The following is a 14227-nucleotide window of genomic DNA, read 5'->3' as shown; positions in this document are numbered from 1 at the left end:
GTTGTGTGTTGTGTGATAAGCGATCGGATCGGGGCGCAGGGCAGCGGAGGAGGCACCCGCAGCTTCCCTGGGCAACCTGTTCCAGTGTCTCACCACCCTCTCCCTGAAATCTCCAGTTTTCCTGTAGCCCATCCAGGGACTGGAAGGCTGCTCTAAGGTCTCAGAGCCTTCTCCAGACTGAACAACCCCAACTCCCTCAGCTTGTGGGTGAAGGATGACAGTCTAAACACACCAGAAAGCCACACATCTCAGAGGCCAACACACCTGCGCTAAAGGGTCAATGTTAATGAAAAAAAAACCCTCAACAAAATGCCAGGTAGCAGCCATGAATAAATCCAGCCAGAGCATTGATAACTGTTAGAGTTGTGCAGGTAGAATTACCCTTTCATTCCAAGTCACACAGGATAGAAAAGCTAAATAAACCCCTACAAGGTTAGGTTCAGGAGGTCTCTGAAAAGACATGTCATCACAGGTCACATGCCACAGGAGAAGGTTGGATTCCATGACCTTGGAGGTTCTGCTTAATCCGACTCCACAAAGGGAGAAAGAGAAATGGGTTTTGACAGTTTCCAGTGCGTTGGAAGGGCTCCCTTATATACACCTGAGATACCCCTCTGGTACCTGCTTGACGTTGGTTCCTGCTGTACCTGGAAAAACTTCACCCACTGACCTGATCCAGGGCAATACAGTTATCCTGTTCTCAAAGGCAATATGCCAAACTTCTGATTTTCGACATTTCACAGGCAGGTGGCTTTGACAAGTTCATAGCAGGCTGAAACAAAGAGAACTGGGCACAGTATCAAAGCCTTTTGTTCCGCTTTTATCGTAAGACTATCCTTCATCTGACAAGGCAGTGCTACCCCTTCCATTCACAAGAGATGCTTTATTCAACTAATTAAAAATCAGCATAATTGTAAAACAAGGATTGGACCCCACTGTTGGAAGATCAAGCTGTGATGCTTGATAATGATAATGGTATCTTAAGGAGAATTCATGCATTCATTAACTGGCATATCAGTACATTTAGGTCTTCGGGTATTCCAGTCTGCAGAGGAGTTACAGAGCATGGTTATGAAAAAAACATAACAGAAACAGCAGCTAAGCAGTGCAGGACTCTGAGGACAGACCAAGCAATGCAGGGGTCTAAAGACAGGCCCCGACATGTTTGTTGCCTTTGCATTCAGGCACTGTGTTTGAGGAACAATGACTCATGCAGAGTATGTTTGACAGAGAAAGGCTGCCTAACACCTCCAGAGACATGTTAAACAAGCACCTTAACAGCTTTTGTACGTGGTGTAGGAAACAGTTGACACTGTCAGGAGCAGCTGGGAACAGGATCCAGTGCTCGCAGTCTCGTGCCCCTTCCATAACTGAAGTCCCTCGTTTCTTCCCAGTACTTAGCTACAATCACACCAATAGGAGAAGACATAATGACTTCCATGCAGAGCCCTTCCCATTCCCTGAGAGCACAGCCAAAGCAGCACCTGTTTCACACATGCACACAGCCACAGTGCAGCCAAGTGTAACCCTGCTGTGCCTTGGTGGGCTGTCACAGCCAGTGCTAGCCCAGAGGGACAGGAGTGGGTACTGCTCCTGAAACAGCAGCTTCTGGCAGCTCTTACTATTCCTCACTTCTTGGACAGAACAAGCCCAGCACCCAGCTCCTCCCCCTAATAGTGATCCTAAAACCCAGGAACCATACCACATCTTCCCAGCATCATGGAAGCCTGGTGCAGGGCACAGATTTGGTGGGAACACTCACCTCCAGCAGCCCTCAGCATCGACTGGAACAAAGAAACAGCCACAGCATCCCAGGCAGACACCAAGCAGTCTGTAGCATTTATCTCATCTCCATCAAACTGCACCATGTGCCGTATCACTAACAGGAATTCAGCTCCTTTACAGCAGCTGGGTGTCCTTTTTCAGATCCTTCAGTGGAGTGGCAGGATGCAATGGGAGGAGCAAGGAAGATTGCCACAGTTCACGTGGACCTGCTGTGCTTGCAGGCAAAAGCAGCCTCAGGGTTCTTGTCATAGCATCTGACATGAAACACTTGAATACACCTTAAAGGGTAATGCTATATCTGTGTGACCTACTTAGTTACCTTCCTGTCGCATGCAAGCAGATTTTAATCCCCACACTGTCAAGCTCATCCCTGCACAGCTGACTCCTGCGTTCAACCAGGGAAGGCAGATGAATGAAATAGAGAGCAAGCTTGGCATGCTGTCAGTCCTATCCCTCCTGCCTCAGCTATAACGCTCTCACAGAAACACATGTAAGAAAGGCTTCCCCTTTCCTCTCCAGACCACCCCTTTTCTCTTGTTTTTGATGGTGCACAGAGGGCTTGCTGGGCTACTACCCACACTGAACTATATCAAACTAGCAGCAGATATTCAGAGACCACTTCCTCCTCCTGTAGTATCGCCCAGCCTGTACTATCAGCTACAAACCATCTCTTCTAGAAGCACAAGACAGGGAGAGCTTTCTAAGGCAGTCAAGCATGGGTGTGCCAAGACAGGGAATTTACAGCATTTCTTCCTTACAACCTCAATTTTGTAATTAGGTCAATGTAAACAGCAAGGTCCTCTTGCATGGCAAATCTGCACCTGCTTTCCCTTACAGTCACCCTCAGTGAGACTGATGGCTCCTGACCAAGGATACCCTGCACCAGTAGGGAAGTAATTGTAACTTTCTACCCCACTAGACCAGTCTGCACTGGAACTACAAAGTGGTCTTTCCGAAGTGCTTAGGACTCAAGACACTTGCACAGAGTTCTGCAAATCTACACAAAACAGTCAACAACTATAATCTTTAAGACTTGCCTCTTTTTGCATGCTTCTTACTGTATTTTTCCTCCTTTTTGTAACGATGCTCAGAACAACCTGCATTAGTTAACTGCAGTAGCAGCAATGCTGTGGATTAGCAAGGTATTAAAATACAAAACAAACTCTGGCCACACAGGATATCTTAAGAGTATTTTTATTTAACAAAAATAACTATTCAATTAGAAACCACCAATGTCAACATGTTTACAGAATTTCACAGGCATCGGTAATGCTGTGCACCGCTCCAGTCAGGCTCTGTAAGTCACCTCATCACCACAGCAACAACAAAGGGGACCTGAATAACATCCAGGTGTGGCTTCCATACATTAATAAGCCTGAAGACGTGTGCAGTGTAACATGCCTCTCTATTGCAGTTGCCAGTTTCATGACTTTGGTAGAAAAATCACTGTTATTGCTGTAATTTGTTAGTTAATTTTTTACTTGCTTTTAAATAACTGGGTTGTTCCCCATCCAAGATTTGTTTTCTGATTGGAAAACATTATTAAAATTGAGCTGCTTCTTTCCGTCACTTGACATGAGTTCTGTACACCCACTCCTTGTGCCTAGTTGCAACTGCCATCAGGCTGAGGATCCCAAAGGACAGGATATGCACTTACTATCCCTTTCCCAGGACAGCTCACCAGCTAGCATTTCATGGCTTCTGATTTTATTTTTTAAAAAACAAAAATAGCAAAGAAAGGAATATATACAAAGGTGGCTTCAAGTTTTCATTTTAGGATAAGGCAGTTAAGTTTACATGTGTAAATGCCAGTACAGCTGAAGCCCTCTATTTCAGGAGATGCTTTAGGACGCAGATTGCAAACAAAGATAAGCTTTGGGAAGTTGGTTCCCAGAGCAGCTGATGTGGAGGGGTTCCTCAGATCCCCACATACATTAATAATTCACCTTGTGCGATAAAGTCTGAGGCTTACAGAAGTAATGAGAAAGGCCATACCTGTCTCAGCCAGGACAGAAAAGCTTTCCCATCCAGATACTGTGAAGTCTCCATGGCACTAAGAGCAAGGAATGAATCAAAGCTGCTTCTTCAGGCTCCGGCTGGAAGAAGCTCTAACCAGCACACAGAAGGCATGGAGGGAGGCACACCGCATCGAATCTTCTCCCTTTCCTTGTCTCCTGTACACTTAAAATTCACCACAACCTTCACAGCAACAGGGACAGTCCACAGGCTGTTTCCACAGTATACTACAGGTACCTGTTGCTGTCCTGGTTGTAGTGCCCATGTATCCACGTGCCCACACCCAGGACAATCTGTGTAACTCCTTCCCAGTGCTGAAGCAATTTGGTAAAATTAAACTACTTTTAAAAACCAGGTATGAAGCAGGTCCCAAATTGCTTAAAGTGGACAAAATCAAATAAAAGAACTGCCCATTCAAACAATCATTGTCCTGCTTAGGTGGAAAGAAGAGGTAGATCTAGTGGATACAGACCCACCAGAAGCATAAAGGCATTTTAACATAAGGGGGAAACCTGACAGACCAGAGATTATAATTTTTTCAAAGCCTGAGGCAGTCATCCTACTAATTATCATAACTGAAGGTGTCTGTTTGGTCACAGTTTTCCAAGGTCACAAAGAATAGCTTAAAATTCTGCAAGTCACCTTCCTTCTCAGTGCTATACTGACATCCACCATCCCACCGAAATAGCCCAGCCCCCAGGGTTGCGCAGCATTGACTCCTGTAATGCAGGAATCTGCAGTCTGAAGGGCAAAGGCAAAGATGTCCAAGGGTACCTCAGAGTAGTGTTATGTCTACCTAAAAACCCTCTAAGCTTCCCCTTCTACAGTCCCTTGGGCACAGACCTTTATGGCATAAAGAGTGCTGCTGATAGCCAATTAACCAGTGTCACAAGCATCCCCAGGACACAGTTAAGTTTTGGGGAAAGCACCATGACCAGCTCTGGTAAAACTCTGGCAGCAGGGGTGACAGCAGGAACAGCAGAAACAGCACAAGCAGCTCAAGGAAGCATGTGCGTATGCAGACATATAAGTGTAGTAGTCCTTAAAAGTGAATATCCAGCATCACGGGACTGGTGCAGCAAGAGCCACGCTGCAGAGCACAGGCCTAAGGCCACCTCCTGCCTCAGGCCTGGGGCTCTCCAAAGAGGTCTGCTAGTGTGGCCTCACTTTTGCCCTGCAGCAGCACCTCAATGACAGGAGGACTACACAATCACGAAGCTGCCTTTTCAATGGCAGCCTCTAGATGCACAGCCTTACACTAAAGCCTTCCAAGGCTTTCATTCTTTGAGAAAAACTTGCTGTTCTTTGCTGCACATCCCATATATGCAACAGAAGAACAAAAGGCATTTTAGAAAGAAGATATTTGTTCTTACTTATGTAAGAGCTAATACATTTACCTTCTAAAATGTGCTACTAATATAGTATAAATATGGATCAAATACCCTTAAGGTGACTGCCTTGTGAAGAAAAGGCAAAGATTAAAAATCAGACCTATATCTTCATGCATAGCCACTCAGCGTCTTCACTTGGTGCACTACTGGCTTTCAGAAGATCTGCTTTGCCTCTGCTCTTGTCTTCTGTAAGCTTTAATAATACTGTATATGCCACTGACCAAGAACACCATGGAGATGGCTGCAAAGTAGGAGGCATAAATCATAAACTGCAGAGAAGAGGAAAGAAAAAAAAAAGAAGGGTGGTTAAACCAAGTAGTTACCAAATTTGTAGGAAGGTTAATACATGAGCTCCCTTCCTCTTTTAAAATATCAGGAATTGGCAATTATTTCTGTCAGCAAACCCTTGACTCAGAAACAGATAGCTGAGAAGCTTTACAGAGAGTCTATCATACCTGGGTGAAGATGTCCAACCCAAGCCCACTGGCATCCACAACAATCAGAGTGAGCAGAGTTTGAAGTGCTAAGGCAATGAAAGTATTGACCCCAAACACCAGGGCGTACCGTTCCACACTGAGATTTGTAGCAATCTGGAACCTGGAAAGAAAGGGATGATCAGAAATATAAGGACAGGCAAAAAGCAGGGAAATGCAGGAATAGGAGGAATATATCTGGACAAGACGATCAGCTCTTCAAGTTGCATACGTAGACTGATCCAATATTTTCCACAGCTAAATCACCTCACACTGACAGTCTCTAAATAGGACAGACTGGCAAAGAAGCTAGTAGAGACCCAGAGACATCCAAAAGGCTAAAAAACACCTTTGGAAGCTCTGTGGGTTTCAGTCCTACTGAAGCATAGCTCCTGTCCGATGCAGCTAAAGGGCCTTGTCGCCCAGAGAAGATACAATGCTCTCTGATCCCAGAGGTCTGTTGGCAATCTCGAAGCATCAGCAGTGTGGTCCATAGCCTTCCACAGTCTTGTGACTGGAGCTCCTTCTGCAGGTACTAGTTTCAGCATCAGCCCTCATATTGTACTTGATCTGTCTTTATGTATGTGTGGTTCAACTACAGCTGTGTTTTACTTCCCAAAGTGACACACAACATTGAAGACTCTCTCCTCCTTACAGATTAGAGAAAGCTGACAATATAACACTAGCAAAGCATTGTCCTCTCCTCACCTGCTAACACTTCACTTCAGCCATGTTTATGAAAAACATTCCTCTAGCAAGCAGCACTATCTAGTATTTAGAAATAGTCACTTCAGTGTCATAAGACTTTTGAGCCTAGGCAGGCTGCCAGCCAAATATACCTCTGTGCCTCAGTTTCCAACACAACACAAACCCCCTTACAGCACATTTCCAGATTCCTGGTGGGCAAAACCCTACTTAATGGAAAATACACCAGCTTTCACACCAGCTGTAACTTTGGGAGCAATTTACATTAGAAAGATACTCACGTTGCTATCGTAATTAGCAGCATGTAGATAATTCTGAAGACAACATATGATGCATAGCACACCCAAATGTTGCGAACAGTGTCCATGATGTATACAGCAGCAGCAATAAGAAAGGAGAACAGGGCAAGTGCCACTTCACCCCACATTGCCCAGGATGTTTTTATGTAACCTACAACAAATACTGCAACAGCTCCTGTGAAGGAAAGGAAAGCATAACTCTTAGTAAGTGCAGTGGCAGCCATTTGCAGACTGTGTATTAGAAGCTGGACAGCCCCAATACCCAAACATGATTGAGGTGGAGGACAGTAATGTGCACTCTTTAGCAGCTCTCCTTCATGACTTCTCCCTCACCTGGAAACCTGCTGTAATCTCCCATTCACTTTTACAGGAACAAACAGCAACAACAACAAAAGTCAATGCTGACTGCCTCTGAAGTCTCCTCCCTGGCTTCTGAAGCACAACAGTTCCAGGACTCGGACCACTGACACTCAGCTCTCTGTGTCTGACTGTAGCAGTATTGTCAGTTTGGCTACAGTGAAATGCAAACCTCATTTCTCAAAAAGCACTCAATTATTTTGTGGCACTTCAGGAGGGATAAGTGAGAGAAAGACACTAACCACTCTGTTAGAGCTCTCTCCCAGGACACAGAAAAACCTACATTTACTGTCATCTTCATGCAGGGCTGTAAGATTAAGAGCAGAGGTCCAAATTCACATCTCCTAGGATGCAGCCTAATTGCAAGCTATAATCATGCACAGTTGATTGTGCAGAAACAATATTTTGCAACCAGAAAATATTTATTACTCCTGCTGGATTTTACAAAGGGGGAAATGAGGACAGAAGACAGATCACAAGATGGAAAGCATATGACCTTTCATGCAACTCTATGCACAGACAAGGTGTGTTTCACGCACCATCACAGTTGTAACTACTGAGAAGCCCAAATACATATTACAAGAAAATTCCCATTTGAAGTAGGCCTTGTTCTGCAAACAAGCTAAATAGCAATCAAAAGTGTAATGCTGCTGCTGTACACTACAAACTAGACAAACAGCATACTGACAAAGGGAGGTTCACTGGACATCTCTGAAAAACAGGACTGTATTCAGTATTTGACCACTGTACAGAAGTATTACAGTGCAGCATCTAAGCCCTTTGTAGCCCTCAGCTGGCCTGCTAGCTTAGAAATCTTTCAACCACATGAAGGCTTCTTATGTACCATCAGTGTGTACAAGCTTGCAACCCTATAAGGCCTCACATCAGTCTTGCAGACTGGTGAAGAAGGTAGCTATGCCACGGGAAAGGAATTTATGTCCCCCTACTAAACTCTTCTTTCCAGTGCCTGCTGGGACACTATCCAACTGACGTTTTGCTCTTTGAAAGGCTGGCTCCCCATGTAGCAAAACCCTTAGATGCAAAGAGGAGCTAAGTCCTAGAGCCTTCTTTCTGCTGTCTCAGAACTTCTGAAATTTGGGAAAAGTCATTCAACATCTTGCTCTGGGGATCTCTTGGAAACTCATGAAGCTGTACTGTCCCTATGCCTCATGGTTGTATCAGCTTGACACCTAATTATGACAAGATATGCAATCTGTATCCTGAAACTAAGACATCTACATCTGATTCAGTGGTTTCACAACCCAACTTGATAAAGAATTGCCACATTACCAAGAAGGTACAGGGATGCAACTAAACAGTCTGTTGACCTCACTAGAAGGAATACTATTTATCTTGCTTAGGACAGGAAGGTGACAGCCACATGAGTCAGCATGCATCCACAGCTTCTCTGGGCAACCTGTTCCAGTGTCTCATCACTGACAGTGAACAATTTCTTCCCAATAGCTAATCTAAACCTACTCTCTTTCAGTTTGGAAATGAAACTAGACGTGGGGGGAATAAAAATGGAAAACTAAAAACTTCAATTTTACATTACTTTAGTGCCAGTCACCTTTTCCAATAGGTCTATTTGTTCACAGACCTTCAAAAAAGGACCTTGCTATCAAAGGTGTTAATAATAAGGTTTGAAGAATAATCCTGTTTTTTTAAAGTCAGCCCACCTTTGGACACTCTGTGGGTCTCTTCTGCCCTGATACCAATTCTTCTCTTTCCTAGGACCAAGGCAGGATTGTAGAGGAACAGTGTATGATAACTTACTATTGAAGTACAGGCTTAGAACACAGAATATGATTTAATAATTCAAGCCTTCAAAATCAAGTTGCCAACACCCAACTAACAATGGGTGATGGTACACCAGCTGCTAGAGCTGCAAGACAGCCACAGCTTCCCACTGAGCAATAAGAGCATGCCCAAGAAAGCACCAAGCTTTTCTTGTTTGTGCTTTTTTTGCCCCCAAGTAGGTGATGTCTACGGCACATGATGGAACAATGACTCCATCAAAGACAGACATACTGCAGCAACACCTAGAAAACCTCTGAAAGGGTATGTGAGCTATATTAAAAAGGTATTGTCCCAGTTCTGGTAATGGAACAGTATTAAATAAGTTAATAAACAACTATGTGTGTTGACTAACCTATGTGGCCCTTTCAAGTCAAGCAACCTCTTTTCATCTTAATAGCTCTTCTGCTTAACTGTGCTGAAATGACTAAAAGTGGCTCACTGCATGCCATGTGTGTACAGGAAACCTTCACACTGCCAGAGAAAAAAACAAACAAATAAACCTATAGGCCCCTTAGCTTTGAGAGGTTAAAACAGGCGTAACCCCACTGCCATAATGACAGCTGAGAACACTCAGTCAGCCACATGCTTGGAGCCTTCTGCCAAATATTCCAGAGTGAAGACTGACTTGGGAGGCTCCTTTTAACACCTACGCATTAGATTATCAGAACCAGGGCTGTGTGCAGCAACAAATTCAACACTAAGCACTGTACCCATGCAAGTCAGGGAAGACCCACCCCAAATGCTGGGGTTGCCCCTCCTGCATGCCTGGGGAAACAGAAGACACTTTCAAACCATGCTCTGGTGACCTTGAGGGAAACAAGGCATTTCTCACAGCAGAGCAGGAGCTACACCAGAAGCTTACCTAGCAGTGTTGAGGCTGCCTCCACGGCACCATTGTAGATGTCCGTGCTCTGAGAAGGCAGCACCATCTCCCACAGGCCCTGAGCATAGTTGATGACCTGGAAGTAGCCGCAGGTGGACAGTGCCCACCACACTGACCAGCAGAGCATGTTCTGGGAGGAGTAGCACTGCAGGAAGTCCTGCCAGAGATCTTTGAGCACCTTTACGATGTCTACTTTCTGCTTCTGCATAGACTGGAGAAGGAAAGGGAGAGAAACATCAGTCTTTGCTTATAAATACTTCACATTGCTCTGCAAAATTGCCCCTGTCAAGGGGTCTGATGAACAATGAGTGACAGCACCACCCTTGAACACAAACCTCCACAGAGTAATGAATAAAAAGCTTCTCTATCTCACAATCCCAGCAGCTGGTCTCTGCCCTAACCAGGGCCATTCCCTTACATGCTGGGAAAGGGTTCGGTCCCAGGCACTCCCTGACCTCTGGATCTCTCAAGCTGAGAGCAGTGACTGCTGGATGTTGGAAGTACCACGAGCCATTGCGAGGTACCAAAGAGAAGTGACACAGGAGAACAGGACATGATAACCTCTTTGAGAAGACAGGATCAGAAGCCAGTCATTCAAATGTTAAAGGTAAAAAGTATCACTGACACTTTGACACTGTCAAAGCCTGATCCAAATTCAACTAAATTCGGTAGCGCAGAGAGCATAAAGAGAACGGATGAGTATATTTCCCCACAAATCAGTCCATTTTCTTCAGGAGTCAGGGATTATAAATATTCAAAGAAATAATATCCTAACAATGCTCTCTACGCCTGTTAAGGCTCTGAGAGGGTGAGAGATGTTGCCTGGGGATCTGAAGAGAAATGGGGGCTCCTTACACAAAACACTGCTGCTCAAACAGCAGCTCTTGTATATACAAGCACTCTGACAAATGACATAATATAAAAATGAAGCGTTCCACTCCAAACCTTTCTAGAAACAGCATGAAAGGAGGCAGACTTATTGAGTGGTTTGAAAAAATAGAAATAATTGAAAATAGATCAGTTCCAGCAATAGTGGATGATGACAAATTAAAACTGCTTCTTACATACAGGCTGTTACTGTCCTGTTCCTAAGCACATCATGCCAAGAGCAGCAGAAGAAACAACTATTTACTCTGTAGACAGCTGCTAGTTGTTTGCTGCATGCACACACAGAGTCTTTGTAGACAGGTGAGACCCTCCTCACAGAATCATGGAATGATCAGGGTCGGCAGAGACCTCAGAAGATCTAGTCCAACCCCCCCAGCTAGAGCAGGATCACCTACAGTAGATCACACAGGAACATGTCCAGATGGGTTTTGAGTGTTTCCAGAGAAGGAGACCCCATAGCCTCTCTGGGCAGCCTGTTTCAGTGCTCTGTTACCCTCACAGTAAAGATTTTTTTTCCTTATGTTTAGCTTGAACCTCCTGTGCTCCAGCTTGTGCTCATTGCCCCTTGTCCTGTCACTGCATACTGCTGAAAAGAGACTGGACCCATCCTCCTGACACCCACCCTTCAGATGTCTCCTCTGCTCCAGGCTAAACAGACCCAGCTTTCCCAGTCCTTCCTCTGATTCCACTCCAGATGCAGTACTTTACACCTGCCCTCGTGTAAGTCAGAGAAGCAGTTACTCCATGTGAGACTGGGCGGAGTCCTCCAGGCCCACCCAGCATCCCTAGCCCCCATTAACTTGGAATCCCTGTAGGAAAACATACAGCACTGTCACAGGACTGAGCTATCACACATTGTGCTGTTGCACATGCAGTTTCAGAGCCGTTTCCAGCCAGCAGCAGCAACTTTGGGCTCTTGGTGGTATAACCTTTACCTAGGGAAACAGTGCAGTGTGTGCCTGGGAAAGACTGTTCTCCATAAGCAATAAAACTTTTAATATATTCTTCTAAAACTCACATAGACTAACTGATCTGAACTTCTTTTTCTGCCTCCCAAAGTCTCACTGATTTCTGAGCATCTTTATTAAGCATCACGCAGGCCCTACTGGTGCTTTGCCAATGGCAAAACACTTGCTCTGCCTGTGGACAACATTCCCCCAAAGCCCAACAGAACAACTTGGGAAGAGATCAGCTTGCAACAATGCAATTTTAGCAACAGAACTCCCACACAGAATGTTCCATGCCAAGCTGAAGTTTAGGTGCAGGAAAAACAGGAAAGGGAACTGTCACATATACTGCAAAAACTGATTTGGCTCACTCAACCCAAGCATGTGCCTGATAAGCCAGAAAGACCCATCCACTCTCCTACCACTTTGCAATGCTTCTTCAGTACATTTATTCCTCAGCCACAGGTTTTTGTTCATGAAATACAGTTGCTGTTACCCTTTTAAGAAGGATTATCAATCACAACATGCTAATGCTTCTCAGCTTTTAGCACTTGATATAACTGAACTCTGGATAATCATTCAAGGGTACTTGCTCCTTTTTTAAAATTTTCACCACCAGTTTGGAAACATCTTTGTTCTCACAGGATGGGAGTAAGAAAAACAAAAGGCATAGCTAACTGATATAAATGCCTTAGCCATTATTGGCACAGAATCTGAATTAGCAAATATGCTCTAGCATGCAAGTATAACATAGTTAAACATGTTTTTCCTCACACAAGACTGTGCTGGATGGGGCAGGATTAGGTCCCTGGAATGTTAATACCTTTAATTCCCAGCTGTTTCCAAAGGAAGCTGAAAGCAGCCCTGAATGCTGCCTAGCTGGGGCTTACTTGCTAAGAGAAATGCCCATTAGCTGAATAAACCAACAGCCACACTTACTTTCTGGCTTGTTCTCAGAACAAGCACAACCTCCTCCTGACCAAGGAGCAAGGCTGACCTCTCTTCAGGCCCTCAAACCTCCCTGCTGTCACAGGCTATCTGTACATGTGCGCTACTTGGGGCAGCGCATGGCAGACACCTGCCCTGCAGGTGACTATACACTATACACATGCACCAGGCCCCAAAACTGGAGGTTGCCTGCTCTGCACCTCACAGGACCAAACATGTCCCAACACTGAACAAGGGCACCTGCATGCCTGTTTCCAAAGAAGTGACCTCATTTGAGGTTATCTAGTGCACAAAAGTCACAAGTCGGGGCACTGCCTTGGTGCTCTCGTGGGCTACATTAAGTTGTTATTATGTAGAGGCATTTCCTACAAGTTATCCATATCCTGTCTACTTTTAACTAATCAATGGCAGTCTGTAAGTGCTCTGCTGTAGTTTCCGTCCTGTACCAGTTTGCTTCCAGGATCGTAAGATAAAACCCAATTACTACACAGCTTATTACAGCACAGCTTGCACAACAGTTTTAAGTAACAACTGTTTTCAAAGCTTGAGTGCAGGAAGAATTGTGTCTTTTCTGCAAGTCTCGGGGCACATCCAGGAGGATACAGAGAATTTGGACATACACAGAATTTTTAGTGCCCCAGAGACATCCCTTGCTTTGTACCAATGAATGGCGATTTGACACCCAGAGAATTTTAATCACAGCCTTGACAGACACGCAGAACCAAATTTGGAAAAACTAAGGAGCAGCCTACCATGCTCAATCAGCAGTAAGAAGCCCGGAGTAAGTTTTCCTCTGCCATAAATAAGGAAGCTGGCTAAGCAAAGGGATACTTTTTACTGTTGAATGTGACATCTCTACTGCTGTGTATATATATGCACATATGCATGCATGACAACCACATCAGTATGGCACCTTCTGCTTATGTAAGGCACAACTCACCTGTTTCTCTGCTGAATGATCCTTCCCGTTTAAGGGAACTTTTGTCTCATCCTCCCAGCCAGGTGCCCTCTGCACGTTGGGATGATCCCGGACAGCGGATCCATTTTTACAGTCCATGACCTTTATTTCCAAGCTGAGCTGCTGATCTGAGATGTGGTGAAAGAAAAGGCTTTTTTGTGGCATCGGCAGGAACCACGCCGTGCCAAAGGCAATGGATATGCTGGTTAAGGTGACAACATTCAAACTGAACAGGGACCATCCTGCCACCGACACGAGGACCTGCCCAGACACCGAGCCCACCGTGTAGCCTATCAGGGTGGCACTCCGGCAGTAGCTGGTGACCTTCTGATACAGGTTAACATCGACCACGCTGTAGATATAGGAGTAATAGGCAATGTCGGTGGCAGTCCCCATCCCGTAGAAGAACTCGAGGAACTGGATGGCCCGCAGCCCCTGGGCGTACAGCAGCATGAACCAGGTGACGATGAGGCTCAGGCCCTGCAGCAGCACCACGGGCTTGTACCGCAGGTAATCCGTGGCCAGGAACACCGGGAACAGCAGTGCCAGGTAGGAATAAGTCCACACCGGGTAAATCTCGTTAAACACCTGAGGGGAGGAAAGAGACGGCGGTAACCCCCAGCCCCCACCTACTGCAAGGAAAACGCAGACACAGACACCCAGGCCAGGGCACCAGGTGCCCGGGGCGGCCGTACCTGGGTCTCGGAGAGGTTTTTGTGCGGTTCCAGCAGGTAAGGGGTAAGGAAAGGCTCCGAGGGCCGCACGCTACAGAAGAAG

General features: G+C 45.4%; 1 protein-coding gene across 1 annotated transcript in view; it reads right to left on the bottom strand.

Moving 5' to 3' along the window:
* Positions 1-5335: 5335 nt before the first annotated feature.
* The window catches only part of SLC19A2 (solute carrier family 19 (thiamine transporter), member 2), a 9994-nt gene continuing 1102 nt past the window's right edge, over positions 5336-14227 (bottom strand). The window contains exons 2-7 of the mRNA XM_009998273.1: positions 14146-14225; positions 13433-14038; positions 9689-9911; positions 6652-6844; positions 5648-5789; positions 5336-5461 (exon numbers count right to left, since the gene is read on the bottom strand). Of these exons, the coding sequence (XP_009996575.1) occupies positions 5336-5461; positions 5648-5789; positions 6652-6844; positions 9689-9911; positions 13433-14038; positions 14146-14225 (1370 nt within the window). The remainder of the gene's footprint in view (positions 5462-5647; positions 5790-6651; positions 6845-9688; positions 9912-13432; positions 14039-14145; positions 14226-14227) is intronic.

This window comes from Chaetura pelagica, unplaced genomic scaffold (assembly GCF_000747805.2).
Source record: "Chaetura pelagica isolate M959 unplaced genomic scaffold, ChaPel_1.0 scaffold65, whole genome shotgun sequence".
Lineage (NCBI taxonomy): Eukaryota > Metazoa > Chordata > Aves > Apodiformes > Apodidae > Chaetura > Chaetura pelagica.
The sequence above is the reverse complement of the archived record's forward strand: the minus strand, read 5'-3'. Positions and strand labels throughout refer to the sequence as shown.